General features: G+C 35.1%; 3 protein-coding genes across 11 annotated transcripts; all 3 read left to right on the top strand.

The window, feature by feature from the left end:
• The first annotated feature begins 726 nt into the window (after nucleotides 1-726).
• LOC116933840 (zinc finger protein 131) lies at nucleotides 727-2,759 on the top strand. The gene is made up of 5 exons (XM_032941531.2): nucleotides 727-1,040; nucleotides 1,110-1,301; nucleotides 1,364-1,886; nucleotides 1,946-2,255; nucleotides 2,337-2,759. The coding sequence occupies exons 2-5, from the start codon at nucleotides 1,137-1,139 to the stop codon at nucleotides 2,536-2,538; spliced, it is 1,200 nt and encodes a 399-aa protein (XP_032797422.2). The 5' UTR covers nucleotides 727-1,040; nucleotides 1,110-1,136; the 3' UTR covers nucleotides 2,539-2,759.
• Nucleotides 2,760-3,409: 650 nt separating this feature from the next.
• Nucleotides 3,410-8,260, top strand: LOC116933816. Of its 8 annotated transcripts, none has more exons than XM_045179790.1 (9): nucleotides 3,410-3,554; nucleotides 3,608-3,854; nucleotides 3,913-4,296; nucleotides 4,365-4,661; nucleotides 4,723-5,702; nucleotides 6,237-6,632; nucleotides 6,695-7,012; nucleotides 7,080-7,374; nucleotides 7,434-8,260. In XM_045179790.1, the coding sequence occupies exons 2-5, from the start codon at nucleotides 3,630-3,632 to the stop codon at nucleotides 5,257-5,259; spliced, it is 1,443 nt and encodes a 480-aa protein (XP_045035725.1). In that variant the 5' UTR covers nucleotides 3,410-3,554; nucleotides 3,608-3,629; the 3' UTR covers nucleotides 5,260-5,702; nucleotides 6,237-6,632; nucleotides 6,695-7,012; nucleotides 7,080-7,374; nucleotides 7,434-8,260. The 8 variants fall into 8 exon arrangements, with proteins under 8 accessions (XP_045035725.1, XP_032797402.2, XP_045035724.1 ...); XM_032941511.2 differs by having other exon boundaries at nucleotides 3,494-3,854; nucleotides 6,237-6,328; nucleotides 6,391-6,632; XM_045179789.1 differs by having other exon boundaries at nucleotides 3,494-3,854; nucleotides 4,723-5,706; nucleotides 6,237-6,328; nucleotides 6,391-6,632.
• A 2,388-nt stretch (nucleotides 8,261-10,648) lies between these two features.
• LOC116933807 lies at nucleotides 10,649-12,915 on the top strand. 2 transcript variants are annotated; one of them, XM_032941506.2, is made up of 5 exons: nucleotides 10,649-10,809; nucleotides 10,868-11,084; nucleotides 11,146-11,427; nucleotides 11,496-11,780; nucleotides 11,842-12,915. In XM_032941506.2, the coding sequence occupies exons 2-5, from the start codon at nucleotides 10,890-10,892 to the stop codon at nucleotides 12,724-12,726; spliced, it is 1,647 nt and encodes a 548-aa protein (XP_032797397.2). In that variant the 5' UTR covers nucleotides 10,649-10,809; nucleotides 10,868-10,889; the 3' UTR covers nucleotides 12,727-12,915. The 2 variants fall into 2 exon arrangements, with proteins under 2 accessions (XP_032797397.2, XP_045035665.1); XM_045179730.1 differs by having other exon boundaries at nucleotides 10,730-11,084.
• The last annotated feature ends 1,961 nt before the right edge of the window (nucleotides 12,916-14,876 follow it).

The following is a 14,876-nucleotide window of genomic DNA, read 5'->3' as shown; positions in this document are numbered from 1 at the left end:
ATATAGGAACCAGATTGTAAGAATCCTGTTATTTATTTAAAACTTTGCTTTTATTCTTCGGAGAGCGATGTTTCCTTAGTTCAATCTCAAAAGCTGTTCAACTTTAAGGCAACATACGATATAATCATACTTTTAAATAACCAAAATTAAATCAAAGTTGTCCACTTCCTGGGATCAGGAGATTCTAAAAATATTTATGCTGAAGTAAAGTAGTACATATTGTGAAAGCTCTTAAGTTCTCTCAGCTAACCCCACAGTCTCCAAATATAACTGCTACCATGCACGTAGTCAAATCGAACGACAAATGTTAACGAAATCTAGTATGTTAGAAAAGATAACACAATTCTTAAAGTTGATACAAAGTTTCAGTGATTTGAAAACAAAGGCACAAACATATTAGCATATTAGTAACAGGGTAACAGCAGGCAGCAACCTCAAATCAAATCATGGGTTAAAACTCCTCTTCTTGCTTTAAAAAATGTTTTATTCAACAAAATAAAATTCACCTTTTTATATTATTATTTTATTCCGATAAGATTAAAGAAGTAGATAAGTATGAGTACAGAAAGGCACATGTAGATGTAACTGCGTGCAGTAAAATAAACAAAAAATAACATGCAGGTTGTTGGTAAACAACGACTAACAAATTTATTTTTTTCCTGACAGTTAGCGGGTTGGCGCTTGGTGGATAGTAGCTAGACTTGCCACTGTCAAGTGGCGCTACTAGAGATCCCTGGCTGTGCCTGTCGAGCACAAAGCCCTCTTGGTCTCAACCAGCCGGCCAAAAGCCCAAAACGTCTAACTTTTATTTTTCTGATCATTTTCATCTAAAATCGACCATTTGTTGCCTCATACTGATTTGAAGAGTTAATTATTCAAAATTTTAGACTGTCTAAACTGAAAATATATAGTTCTGCATTTATCTTAAAAAGTTATCGAATCCAAAACAACGCCTAGAAAGTCGAGTTGCTTCCATTTAGCCCTCAAACCGTAACGTCTAAAAATTCGTTTCAAGGCCGCCTTGTTTTCATCACAGCCAAGTACATTACCAGCTTTTACTTTTGTTTTACAACCCATTTTTCATTCTTTTTTTGTAAAAAAAACATTAGTCATCATTTAGGTATATTTCAAGAAAGATGATGACCTGTAATCTGGAATGGAAAAACCAATCAGCCTTTCTTGTTCAGGCTCTATCGAGTCTCAGGCAAAATGATACTCTTACAGATTGCACATTAGCCGCTGATGGAAGACACATAAAGGCACACAGATTGATTCTCTGTGCATGTAGTCCATATTTTAAGGTGAATTTTCATTCAGATTATTTTTTTAAATTGCCAAATAATCATGAATAAAAACTTTTTAGGAGTTACTGGCAGATCATTCCGACAAGCAAGCAATTATTTTTCTCAACAATGTAAACTACTCTCTATTAAAATTAATAGTAGAGTACATTTACAAAGGATGTGTGAATATAGACCACACAGAGTTACAGAAGTTCCTCCAAACTGCAAGAGCTTTAAAAATATCAGGACTTGTTAATTATGGGGAAGAAGAACCCCAGACCTCCAAGAAAGCAAATTCACCTCCAAAACTAATAGCACAGAAATCAAGCCAAAAAAGATCTTTGGCTGATGCTGTTTCAGTTGTGCCTCCCAAAATGAACAAACTGTCCAAAAAAGAAGTAAATACTCCATCTGTTCACCGCCCCGTTATAAGACCGCGAAAAGAAACGATTGAAGCCCCATTAGCTCCCAATGCCCACCAGGCCGCCTACCTTACCCTCGAGTTAGAAGTTGACGCTCAAGATGAAAATCCAGCGGGTGAAGCTGAAGAAGAAGAGCATGATGAAAATTTAAGATCGGACGAAAACATTCCGTTTGTTACAGGTACGAAGGGATTCAAAATTCGAATTATAGCAATTAAAAAAAAAATTCATATGCAAAAGATGTTGAAGGTAGATATCAACCGATCGAAGGACGTAGAAGAGGATCAAATCTCATTGCCGATATTCAAGAAGGTTATGTGTATAGAATACGTCGATACTTTAATGGAAAACAATATTATCGATGCTGCTACAAAGAAAAATGCCCCGGTCGACTAGTCTGCGATGAAGGTCGATTTCACGCTCTCAATCAGCACGATCACGACGGGGATATGCATGTCGTTCAAAACTATAAATTGGTAGCAGACTGCCGCAGCCGAGCTATAAATGAAACCACACCCGTTTCGCAAATCATCCAGGAAGAAGTCGATAAGTACGTACAACGTAAATTGAAATTTTATTCCAATTAAAACAATTGCAGTATGTTCTTCCATTGACCTTATTTTCGAAAAAGGGCCACAGGAATATCTGAAGTTTTAGTTACCCCACGATATCTAGTGAAAACCAGGAGACTCCATCGCCAACGACTGCATCAGCAACAGAGTACGCAAGAAATGGCTGAAGGTTCACAGATTTTGCCCCACACTGCTAAAGTTGAAATAGAAGAAGAAGATGAGGTCGGATCTCTTATCATCCCCCACTCAGAATCAGAATGAACTGAGAAGTTACAACAATAAGTGTTCAAGAAACTTATTTAATATTTTTCGATCATCTTGCTACTAAAAAAAGCTGACACCAAGGATTATTTTTTAAGAACAAAATCCTTTTGTGTAGCTATATTATGGTTCTCTCTCTCCAGTGACACATTCGTATAACGCGATGCTAAATCATTCCTCATTTTTCCCTCATCCGTTTTTTAATAAAATTTTTCCGCCAACATAATTTTATAACATAATAACATAACTTTGGTACGAAGACTAGCTTAAAGAATGAAATATCCGCTGTTTTTGCTGTGCGACCGGATTATTAAGAAAATGGATTTCGAAATGAAGATTTTCGCAATTTTCACAGTTTCACGAGAGTTAAAGAACTGGCTATATAACCTTTTATTTGGGCTTCAGGCTTTCGGTGCTTTCCTTCAGACTTCCAGTAATCGCAATCAAATTTTGATTGCGACTTGAGCAAATCCATTACACGATGTTTTTGTGTCCTACAACCATCGGCAAAACCAGAAACTCCTCAAAAATCGACTCTATTTAGATTTTTCCCTATGTCTCTTAGAATTAATTAGAAGTTTTACTGCTAGAACGCGTGGTTTGAAAACAAAGCAGCAAGCAATCAAAAAGACACATAAACCTGCAAGAACTCAAGAAGCAAGAACGTTCACGCTTGACGCAACAGGCAGAGTCATAGATTTGACTGTGCAAACAGAGTTATAGAATAGAAATTAAATTATAGAATATATTCTATAACTCTGGTCAGAGTCATAAATTAGACTATTTATCTATGACTCTGTTCTGAACTTCTGATGCATCATACAAGATACAACAGTCATCAGCCAACAGTTGCAGCAATAGCCGCAACCGCAAGAGGCAAGACCAAGATCAGAGTAATAGAATACATAAAATACATAGAATACATAAAAAAACCATCTTATAGAATACTGGCATCGTTGTTCGTCTGCGAGTCCCGTTGTAAGATTTATACACGTGTGAGGAAGAAGCGATAAGGTGTAAGTATTAAAAAGTTCCTTTAAAAAGTCCAGGTTGCGAGTTTTTTTTATAGATTTGAGTTGAAGTAATTGAGGATGATAGAAATGGCTGAACAAAAATGTTTGCCAAAAGAAGACACCCGTGTGGCGAAAGAGCTCGTGTATACACCATATGAGAAACAAAGGGAGGCATGGGTCGCCATGGTACAAAATATGATGCAAGCAAACACTAATGATGAACTAACAAGCATTCTACAAAGAATGTGTGAGGCTAAAGAAATCCCCATTAAATGGAACAAAATAAATAGGCCCAAATTTTTGGTAACAGCTTATAAATGAAACAATGAAATTTTTTAAATGTGTTTCTCATTGATTTTAGAATTTTTTGAGACACTTAATGGATTATCAAGGCAACCCAACAAAAGATGAACAGTTATGGAACCTGGTATCTAAAGATCAGAAAGAAAAAAAGAAAAGTAAAACTAAAGATGTGAAAAACAACCTCAAAACAGAAAGTAGAGTTGCAGAAAAAGATGAAGAACTGGCAATTCAAGGACTTGCTGCTGCTCTGCCTGCCAAGAAAAAAGCGGAAAAGAGTCAAAACAGCAAAGAAGAAAATAAAAAAGTATGGGCAGTTGCAATTCAAAATCTAATTCAAACAAATACCAATGAAGAATTAATGAATTCCCTAAGGAGGATAAGCACTGCATCTAATATTCTTCATGTTAAGAAGTGGCAGGAAATTAAAAAAAACAAATTTTCTGTATGTATACCTTTTACATTTATGTTTATAGATTAGAGGATTTTCTAACTGTAATTTTTTTATATTAGAATTTTTTGAACAACATCCCTGGTTATCAAGTGGATTCTGTAATTGATGAAAAATTACGTGTCCTGATTTCAAAAGCCATGGAAGATCAACACATTAAACAGAAAAATGAAAAAAAAATTTTTAAAGGAATTACACCTAAACCATTCCAGAAAGAAAAAAATGCTGAGTGGTTAAGTTTTGTAACAAATTTGATAGACAAACATAACCAAAAATTAGTAAGCGATGCAGGTGAAAAGATAACTGCGCGTGAAAATATTCCAAAGACATGGAATGGAATAAAAAAAACTGATTTCAAGGTAGACATGTCTAAGTCAATATAAAATAACTTTTATAATGTGTGTGTTTTTTTTTTTTCAGAATTTTTTGCAAAACAACCTTGGTTATGAAGTGAACTCTGCAATAGCTGAAAATTTGTGGGATCTCATTGCAAAAGCATTGCAAGAGAAAAGGGTAATTAAAGCGAAAAATGGCGTCATTCAAAAAACGACTGAAAAAACAAAAGGAAAAAAGCGGAAAAGTGATATTGACAATATTAAACCTGCTATCAATGGCGGTAGCGCAAAAAGAATTAAGAAAACTGTGGAATTAAAGACTCCTAAAAACGAATCGTGCAATCCATTAAGCGATATCATTACCGTTTCCCAAACTGAAGAGCCGTGCTGCAAAGTCAAATGGATTTCGATTGGAAAAATGTTATTGCGTGCTGCGGACAATAAGGAGTTGCCATTAAAAAAGTTTCGGAAAAAAATCATAGCTGAATACTTAAATCGGGCGGGAACGGCCGTTTCCGACAAATCCTCCTGTTCGGAGACCTTGTGGTCAAAATGCCAAAGTAAACTAGCTAAAAACCCCAAGTTCCAGATTGACCCGAAAAGAATTAGGCTTGTTGTATAATGTTATGTGGGCTATGTAAAATCAAAATATCGATAAAACGAGCCATTGAATTTTCAACTGTATGCTTTTGGCTTCACTTTAGTGTGCTCAATCAAACTTCTAGATGGACGAAAAACAAACTAATGGCTCAAACAATCCTAAATTCCTGCGTTGATCGGGTTAATTTGGGATGTCGGGTTGGGTCGGCAAGTTTAGGGTCTGCCTTTCTTTTGCTTATACATAACCCGATTACAAACAATCAACTATTTATATTAGGGTATAATCGATGTATTTTTATCGATTATTATCGATACAATATATGCTGTTGTACTACCCCAACGAAAGGATTCACTCAACGACGGTGGTGTTTAAGGGCTCTCCCTAAGAGATCCCATCAGCTGGCCTAAGAGTGCTACCACTGAGCGAAGGTCAGCCTTGGCACCGATATCCAACAAGTCAAGTCGGTAGGTAAATCAGGCATATTTTTTAAGTGGCGCCATTTTAGACGTTTAACAAGATGGTGTCAGGCTGCCAGGTCTTCCGGGTTCCATTATGCACAAAGGAATAAATTTCTCCCTGATGAAACCTTTTCGGCGCAAGGCGAGACGAGCTGCTTGATCACATGAAATCAGGGAGATGCAGAGTGTCTGAATTTTTACTTCAGACCCAATCAGAGTGCCCAGTGGTGGTGCACTCCCCAATTACAGGCAATCTATTGTTTACCTGAGTGCAAACGATCATTTCGCTGACCAAGCAAGAATCGATCCATCGATAGGTTTTCTTTTAAATGTACCGCTTAATCTGCCGTCCTTTAAAATTTCGGTGCAACTCGTAAGAAGACCCCAAAAAGTGAGCCTTGTACCGCAAGAGAAATATTTTCTCCGAACAGCCCCAATTTGTCTTTTTTCGGGACGGGGCCAGGAACTCGATTACAACCAATTGGGTCCTATCACTAGCTACTAACATCAGATTGTTTTACAATTTCATCTTCTTCAAAGGTGGCAGCACTGGTCTTTGGCGTTTTGGCACTCAAGATCGTCTGCGAGTCGCTCGAAAAGAATAAAACACGTGCGTTTAACAAGCGAAGACGGTTCGATTATAACAAAATTACTTTTAAAGTTTCAGTTTGTGAATTTTTGTGATTGAAATTAGAGTTGAAGAATTCAAGGATGGTAGAAGTGGTCAAACGAGAATGTTTGCCAAAAGAAGACCTTCGTTACCCGAAAAAACTCGTGTATAAACCTGGAGAGGAAAAAAAGCAGGCGTGGGTGGCTACGGTACAAAATGTAATGCAAGCAAGCACCAATAAAGAAGTAAGAAACGTTCTACAGAAAATCAGTGAGGCTGAAGAAATCCCCTTACAATGGAACAAATACACAAAGGAAAATTTCTCGGTAACATGGGATAAATTTTAAAAAGTAAATTTTTTATATGAGGTTTTTTCTGTTGATTCTAGAATTTTTTGAAACATGTTCTGGTGGATTATCAAAGTAACCCAGAAACAGATGAACAGTTATGGAGCCTGATGATAAAAATTAGGCCAAAAAGAAAAAAAAAGAAATGTAAAAAAAAAAATGGAAGAAAATATTTAATACCTTCATCTGTAAAATACGAAAAAACATTTTATACATGGAAGGCGTTGAACAAGGCCTTTAAAAATATATTGAAATCAAATATCAGTAGAGAATTAAAGAAGTCCATCATATTAATAAGGCATTCACCTAAAGTTCTTCAAGTAAAGAAACATCATGCAATCAGCAAAATCCGATTCGCTGTATGTAGGTTTAAAATTCATGCCTATAGATGAGCTTAATTTTCTAACTGTAATATTTTCCTGTTAGCGCTTTTTGAAGAAAGTCCGTGGTTATCAAATGAATTCTGTAATTGATGAAAAATTGCGAATCCTGATTTCAGACGCGCTGGAAGATTTGAATGTTGAACAGGAGAATGAAAAATTCTTGGCTAAAGCGGTGCTACCAAAACCGGCCCCGAAGAGACTAAAGACTAAATGGAAAAGTTTTCTAACAAATCTCATAGACATAGCCAATGGAAAATTAGTAAGTGATGCAGAAGAAAAAACTACGAATGAAAACTTTCTAAGTATATGGGTTGGAAGAAAAAAAATTTAATTTCAAGGTAGCTCAGTGCTTAAGTTACTACAGAACAACTTTAATCGCCCAGTTTTTTCGTTTCAGAATTTTTTGGACAAAAAGCTTGGTTATAAGGTGAACTCTGAAATAGTAAATAACTTGTGGGACCTCGTTGAAAAATCCTTGCAAGATAAACAGGTTAAAACAACAAAAGAGAAGGAAATTGCCACCGAAAAAGCAAAACAAGAAATGCGAAATGACAGCCCTAAACCAGCCGTTAATGCCGGCGATACAAAAAAAGTTAAGAAAAATTGTGATTTAAAGACGCGCAAAGATATTCAAAAGAAAAAGGCAGTCAAAGTGAAAAAGGTACCTATAAAAAAAACGGCCGAAAAAACAAAAGAAAAAAAACAAAAAGGAGATACTGATAACATAGAACCTATCATCAATATCGAAAGGGCAGACAAAGTGAAAAAGGTTGCCATCCAAAAAACTAAAGAAAAAAAACGAAAAAGAGATATTGATAACATGGAACCTATCGTCAACGGCAATAGTGCAAAAAGAATTAAGAAAACTGTGGAATTAAAAATCCGTGAAAACGAATCATGCAATTTATTGAACGATGCCATTACCATTTCTCAAACTGAAGAACCGTGCTGCAAAGTCAAATGGATTTCGATTGGCAAAACTATACTGCGTGCCGCGGACAATAAGGAATTACCATTAGAAAATTTTCGGGAAAAAATCATCGCTGAATATTTAAATCGGGTGGGAAATGCTGTTTTTGACAAATCTTCTTGTTCGGAGACTCTGTGGTCGAAATGCCAAAGCAAATTATCGAAAAACCCCAAGTTCCAGATTGATACGAAAAGAATTAGGCTTGTTGTATGATGTTGTGTGGCCTATGTGAAATCAAAATATTGACAAAACCAGCCATTTACTTTTTTAATGACAAGCTTTCTGCGATACTTAAATAAGTATATGTGCCTAATCAAACTTCTAGATCGACAAGAAATCCTGCCTCAAATAATGCTAAATTCCTCTTCAGAAATTCTGGGAGAAAAGCGAGTAAATGGTTAACCACATTTTTAAACCAATTTTAATTAATTTTATTACGTATGTTTAGGACTCCTAGAGTAGGAATATGAGGGTTGATTTTTTTTTTTTTTTTTTTTTAGGAAATAGAATTTATCATGTTCCTAGAGTTCACTGATAATTAAAAAATATATATATAACTAGGACTGTTTCTCCAAAAGCAGGGTTATTCTAGTAATTTTGAAATTTTTTTATTTGATTTTTTTTTTGCTAGTTTACTTATTTGTATTATTATTATTATTGTTAATTTTTCTATTTGTTTATTTATTTATTTTTTTGTGTTTATTTATTTTTTTCCTTTATTTATTTTTATCTCGTTTTCGTATATCTAAACTGGCAAATTGGGCACGGTTCTTCGTTGATCGGGCTACTTTTTTGTTCTAGCGGGTTATTTTGGTTGTCCCGGGCCAGTCAGCCAAATTACGGGCTTTCTTTTTTCATGCTGCCCTGTGCGCCGTCAGGTGTTGTTGGAGTTGTCTAGTCGATGTGTGCATGACCCGATTATAAGCAATCGACAATTTTTATTATTGCAATAGATAAATTTTTGAAACGGACGTCGGGGCGCTCCTGCACGAGATGATCTTGTAAGTGATCCCCATCCCGCTTGAGAAATGGGCTCCCAGAATTGTCCTGGGTGTTGGTCTTTTCGGGGGCGGGGTGGGGACCCCGATAACAGCCTATTGGGGCCAAACTCTGTACTCTACCTAGGGCTCGGCTCCCCGTTAATTGTTTTAGGTTTCGAGGCACCTTGTTTCCAACCTATTTTCAGCTAGCGACGCCAACTGGTACTGTCCCGTCAACACGTTCTAACTCGGCAGTGCGTGTATCAAGGTATTTCGCTAATTCCTCTCTATGCCTGCCTATGCTTTTACACGGCAAACGGGAGGCCACCTTTTCATTGTTTTTGTGTCGTCTGTTTTGGTTTTTTTTTTTACTACAAAATGCTTGTAGTGTATTACTGTATTTATTCTTTTTAGCTACTTTTAGTAAGTGAAGTAAATCATTGAAATTATTTATATATAAGAATGAACAAATATTTGTGAACAAAAATGTTTTTAAAAGAATGATATTTTTTACTTACGTCTATTGCGTCGAGTATATCTGTAGAGCGCAATAATTTTTAAAAAATCTTCTCTCAATTTTTGTTTTTTATTATTTTTTTAAATAACTTTTACAGAATAGCCCTCACCAAGCGCTATCCATTTATGTAAAGTTTGTGTGTTTTGGACTTAGTTAAATTATTTAAATTTTACACGCTATTGGGAGGAGGGGCTTACCCGATACCAATTAAATCGCACCGACCTGCCCTATAAATGGCCAATCGGTTTACCACTCAATTAATTACTTTATAAGCAATATTTTTACAGAAATGGATATAAATTATCAAGAGCTATCCATTTCTGTAATTAAAATTCTAACTTATTATTTTTCCGATTAAAATTTTTACTGAAATTTTTAAAAAAAAAAAAAAAAAAAAAAAAAAAAAAATTTTTTTTTTTTTTTTTTTTTTTTTTTTTTTTTTTTTTTTTTTTTTAAAATAAAAAATTTATATTTATTTTATTTTTTTTTTTTTTTTTTTTTTTTTTTTTTTTTTTTTTTTTTTTTTTTTATTTTTTTTTTTTTTTTTTTTTTTTTTTTTTTTGGGGGGGTTTTTTAAAAAAAAAAAAAAAACCCCCAAAAAAAAAAAAAAAAAAAATTTTTTTTTATTTAAATAAAATTTTTTAATTTTTTTTTTTTTTTTTTTTTTAATTTTTTTTTTTTAATATTTTTTTTTTAAATAAAATTAAATTTGGGGAAAAAAAAAAAAAAAAAAAAAATATTTAAAAATATAATTTATTTTAAAAAAAAAAAAAAAAAAAAGAGGAAATAATTTTTTTTTTTTTTTTTTTTTTTTTTTTTTTTTTCTCCCCCCAAAACTAAAAAAAATAAAAATTAATATTTATAAAAAAAAAAAAAAAAAAAAACCTTTTTTTTTTTTAATCTTTTTTTAAAAAAAAAAAAAATATTTCATAAATGTAAAAACATTGTATTTTCATAACTGAAAAAACAAAAACAAACAATAAGCATAAATATTAAAAATTTACACAAGCCAAGGATGGAGTTTGTGTTGAGTAGAAAGGTGACGTGTGCAATTGGATTCACCTCAGTTAATGGAAACGAATCCGTTGGTAACAACTCAAAGTATTCATTTTTACTTTTGAGCGACCAACGTAAACGGATCTGTTTCAAATTTTCAATCACGGATGAAGACTGTGTTGGTAAAGTCTGGCAAAGCAACAATGTGGGTCGTCTGCAATTCACCCGAAAGATACACACGTGCGAGGAAGAAGAGAAGAGGGTAACACTGTGACCAGTGCACCTAACATTTAATAAAAGAGAAGAGAAGGTGCGATTATTAAAGAATTTCGTTACAAAATTTGAGTTTACAAGGTTTTGTTGTTAAGATTTTCGTTGAAGCATTCAAGGATGAAGAATGCTGCTAAGCAAAAAGAAATACTCTGGCGTAAACTTTCAGAGGAAAGAAAGGAGAAATGGAATGCTAAATTAAAAAAAGTAATGGAAGCAAACACCAATGATGAATTTACAAGCATTCTACAGAAAATCAGTCTGGCTGAAGAAATCCCCTTAAATTGGAGTCATTATACTATACACAAATTCAAGGTACAATCTAATCAATGAAAAAAATTGACTTTTTTGATGTAGTGTTTTCTGTTGATTTTAGAAATATTTGAATCACATAATGATGGTTAAACAAGTCAACCCCAAAATAGTTTCACCATTATGGTTCCTGATGACTAATAGGAAGGAAAAAGAACGAAAGGATATAAAAGAACTACAGAATAAAATTGAAGAAAACCTGAAAGCAAGATGGACCACCACAATTAAAAATGTGATTGAAGCAAATATCAATGAAGATCTAATGAATTCTTTAAAAAAAATAGGCAGTGCATCTGACTCGTTTTGTGTGAGGCATGGTTGTGCAGTTCACAAAATCCAATTTGATGTATGTGGGTTTAAACATTCATGTCTATAGATAAGCTTACTTTTCTAACCAAAATATTTTTCTATTAGAATTTTTTGAAGAACATTCCTGGTTATCAAGTGAATTCTGTAATTGATGAACAATTGCGAATCTTGATTTCAAAAGCCTCGAATGATCTCTACTTTAAACAGAAGAATGAAAAATTGTTGAGTAAAGGACTTGCACCCATCCCTTACGAAGAATGTAAAAAATGGGCAAGTTTTGTAACAACTCTGATAGACAATGGAAAATTAGTAAGTGATGCAGAAGAAAAGATCTTTGCACATGGGGATATTCCAAAGAAATGGAAACATGTTGGCAAACCTAGTTTCAAGGTAATGATGCATTTAAGTCACCATAGCACAACTTTTATTGTAATGGATTTTTTTTTTCCAGAATTTTTTGAAAAACAAACTTAGTTATGAAGTGAACTCTGAAATAGCCGATAATTTGTGGGATATTATTGCAAAACAGAAACTTGCCTTAAGAGAGGAAAGGACAAAAGTAACCGAAGAGAATAAAGTCATCCATAAAGAAAAACAAGAAAAGATGAATAGCGATATTGACAACGTGAAACCAATCGTAAGTGCCGGTAGTGCAAAAAGGTTTAAGAAAAATGTTGAATTAAAGACACCTGAAGACGTGCAAGAAAAAGGGGCAGTCAAAGTGAAGAAGGTCGCCGCTATTCAAAAAGCGCCGGTAAAAACAAAAGCAAAAAAGCGTAACATTGATATTGACAACACGAAACCAGTCGTCAATGGCAGTAATTCAAAAAAAATGAAGAAAAATGTTGAATTAAAGGCCCACGAAGACGTTCAAGGGAAACGGGTGGTCAAAGTGAAGAAGGTCACTCTCCAAAAAGGGGCTGAAAAAATTAAAGTTGAAAACCAAGAAAATGATATTGACAACACGAAACCAGTCGTCAATGGTAGTAGTACAGAAATGATTATGAAAGATGTTAAATTAGAACCACAAGAAGACGTTCAAGAGAAAAGGGCAGTCAAAGGGAAAAAGGTCGCCATTCAAAGAGGGCCTGAAAAACCAAAAGAAAAGAAAAGAAAAAGCGATATTGACAACACGAAACCGTCCGTCAATGGCAGTAATAAAAAAAGAATTGAAAAAAATGTTGAATTAAAGACTCAAGAAGACGAAACACGCAATCCATTAAGCGAAACCATTACCGTTTCCAAATTGAAAAGCCGTCCTTCAAAGTCTGTTGGGAACAAGATTGGCAAAACGAAATTGCGTGCTGCAGTGAATAAGAAGTTACCATTCAATTAGCTCCAGAATCATAACTGAATGTTTGAATCGAGTGAGCAATGCTGTTTCTGACAAATCCTTCTGTTCCGAGACACTGTGGTCAAAATGTTAGCGTTCCAGATTGATCCGTAATGAATGCAGTTTGTCATATAATGTTGTAAGCCACATGTCAAATCAAAACATCGATTAAACCAGCTATTGACTTGTTAACAGAATACTTTCAGTTTTACCTTAATATCTGTGTATTGCGTAATCCAACTTTTAGATCGACAGTACACCAATGCCCAAAAATAATCCTAAATTCTGAGGTAAATGCAGGTTAACTGTTAGACGCATTTTAAAATCTATGTTAATTAATATTCTCAATTTCAGTTAACCAATCGTTCGAAAAATGCTTGATGCGTATTGCATACCAAATATCCGCCACGTCAACAGATACTCGCCTTCGCGCTTTGAGGTATGTTTTATCGTTCGTAATGTACATAGAAGAAAATGACATAGACGAAAGCTTCACTTTCGATTACTGGGTACATGCCGGCTATTATTCGTTTTCTATATCTGTGCTAGCGCTTGTCATGAAGGGTTTAATGTAAAACGTAAGACAGAACGCCGCGATGCATTTTTTTATAAAAAATGCAACGGTTTCATTTCATCATTTTCATATTTGAAAACCTCGTTTATTTGCGATTATGTAGTCAGAACGCTCTATAAAAATCTACTCCGTTCATCGAGTCCCTCTTGTGAGAACGCAGTCGATCGAAGATTCAATTTGCTTTGCCTGTGGGATGCGTTTTATATCCCTCTCCCTTAGTGATGAGTATAGGGAGTATGCCCGCATTAAAGATCAGGGTCGAAGACGATCGACCCTCACTTTCTTATAAGATAAAGATGAAAAGAGATTTCTGGCGACTATTTGCCCTTTTTCTTTCGTGTCCTTTGCGTTCAACTTCTATCCGTATAATAGTAGTCTAGTAGCAAACTTTCCATGTTTCAAGTGAAATGGCAAATCTTCCCGAAGGGCCGAGTCCTCCGCAAAACTAGTTTAGGGTAGTTTAACGAAGTCTATTCATACGAGTGCATTGTTGATTCCAAGAACCGGACTCTGCTGGTGTAATCGGTGGTAAAAATTGAATCTGGTCTTTTGGGATTTCATTTTTACAATTTGATGTGCTCCGACCGTTCGGTGCTGTGTACGTGCATAATGTGAAAAGGCGGTTTTTGGAAATCGGTTATTGCATGAACCACTTCCGTTTTCATTCGTGGCCACTTGGCGGCCATGTCGACCCAAGAAGATTGATTCATTTAGAGACATGGCGTCACTCTGAGCGATCACCAATCCATTTTCGTTGGCAGCTAATGCCAACCGTGGCGCATGACGAGACGCCCTCCCTAACGTGTCGCAATAACAGACAGTCCCACGTGACGTTAACGCAAACACGACAGAGAATGACGCAATTAAACAGGTCGTTCCTTTCCACTAGCACCACCTATTCTTTTTTAAGGAAATGGATCTGTCGCCGTTCCACCAACACTTTCATCGACCGACTTTGACGTTTCACTTGCCATTCCCATGATGACTTCACCGACAACGATTTCCGCCGCGACAAAAAAAAAAAGAAGATTCTTTTTCATCTAGCAGCTTTTTACAAAAAGATTTAGAATCCTTCGTGTGTTCGTTAAATGATCGTATCTTTTCTTTTGTTAGGGTCTTTCCGTATAAAGGCGCTTTTTCATGTCTCTCAGATCCCGCCACCGATTACGAGCGATGCCCGCACATCATAACGTTTCGCTATTCTTTTTTCTGTTATTATTTATTTTTATTCTTTGTTGAAATGGATTGGATTTTTGTACACGGACTATTGGTAGGAGTATATCGCGACGGCCGACCAAAGCTCCTTTTTTTTTATTGTTATTGTAGTGTTGAGCTCCGTCGTGAAAAGCGCACACACATGATCGATTGTTATTATAGATGGTCTATCTTTCTGCCTCTCTTTTCCGTCATTGTTGTGAGTAGACGTTCGGTTGGTAACGGGGGACTTTGGCAAAGGTTGCTGTGCGTCAGCAACTAATTTGTACTTGTCAGCGGTGGATATATATACTGTCTTAGTGGACACAAGCAGCAGAGTAGAGAAGTTTGGAAGTGACGCGATTTGCCGGCATGCGTATACATA

The sequence above is a fragment of the Daphnia magna genome, linkage group LG1 (genome assembly GCF_020631705.1).
Source record: "Daphnia magna isolate NIES linkage group LG1, ASM2063170v1.1, whole genome shotgun sequence".
In the NCBI taxonomy this organism is placed as follows: Eukaryota; Metazoa; Arthropoda; class Branchiopoda; order Diplostraca; family Daphniidae; genus Daphnia; species Daphnia magna.
This window is presented reverse-complemented; position numbering and strand designations above follow the sequence as displayed.

Coding starts and splice junctions, on each gene's coding strand:
- LOC116933807 (XM_032941506.2), top strand. CDS start 10,890: ATGAAGAATGCTGCTAAGCAAAAAGAAATACTCTGGCGTAAACTTTCA. Junction 11,428..11,495: donor TTCACAAAATCCAATTTGAT/GTATGTGGGTTT, acceptor TTTTTCTATTAG/AATTTTTTGAAGAACATTCC. Junction 11,781..11,841: donor TTGGCAAACCTAGTTTCAAG/GTAATGATGCAT, acceptor TTTTTTTTCCAG/AATTTTTTGAAAAACAAACT.
- LOC116933816 (XM_045179790.1), top strand. CDS start 3,630: ATGATAGAAATGGCTGAACAAAAATGTTTGCCAAAAGAAGACACCCGT. Junction 3,855..3,912: donor TAAATAGGCCCAAATTTTTG/GTAACAGCTTAT, acceptor CATTGATTTTAG/AATTTTTTGAGACACTTAAT. Junction 4,662..4,722: donor TAAAAAAAACTGATTTCAAG/GTAGACATGTCT, acceptor TTTTTTTTTCAG/AATTTTTTGCAAAACAACCT.
- LOC116933840 (XM_032941531.2), top strand. CDS start 1,137: ATGATGACCTGTAATCTGGAATGGAAAAACCAATCAGCCTTTCTTGTT. Junction 1,302..1,363: donor CATGTAGTCCATATTTTAAG/GTGAATTTTCAT, acceptor AAAACTTTTTAG/GAGTTACTGGCAGATCATTC. Junction 2,256..2,336: donor ATCCAGGAAGAAGTCGATAA/GTACGTACAACG, acceptor TTTTCGAAAAAG/GGCCACAGGAATATCTGAAG.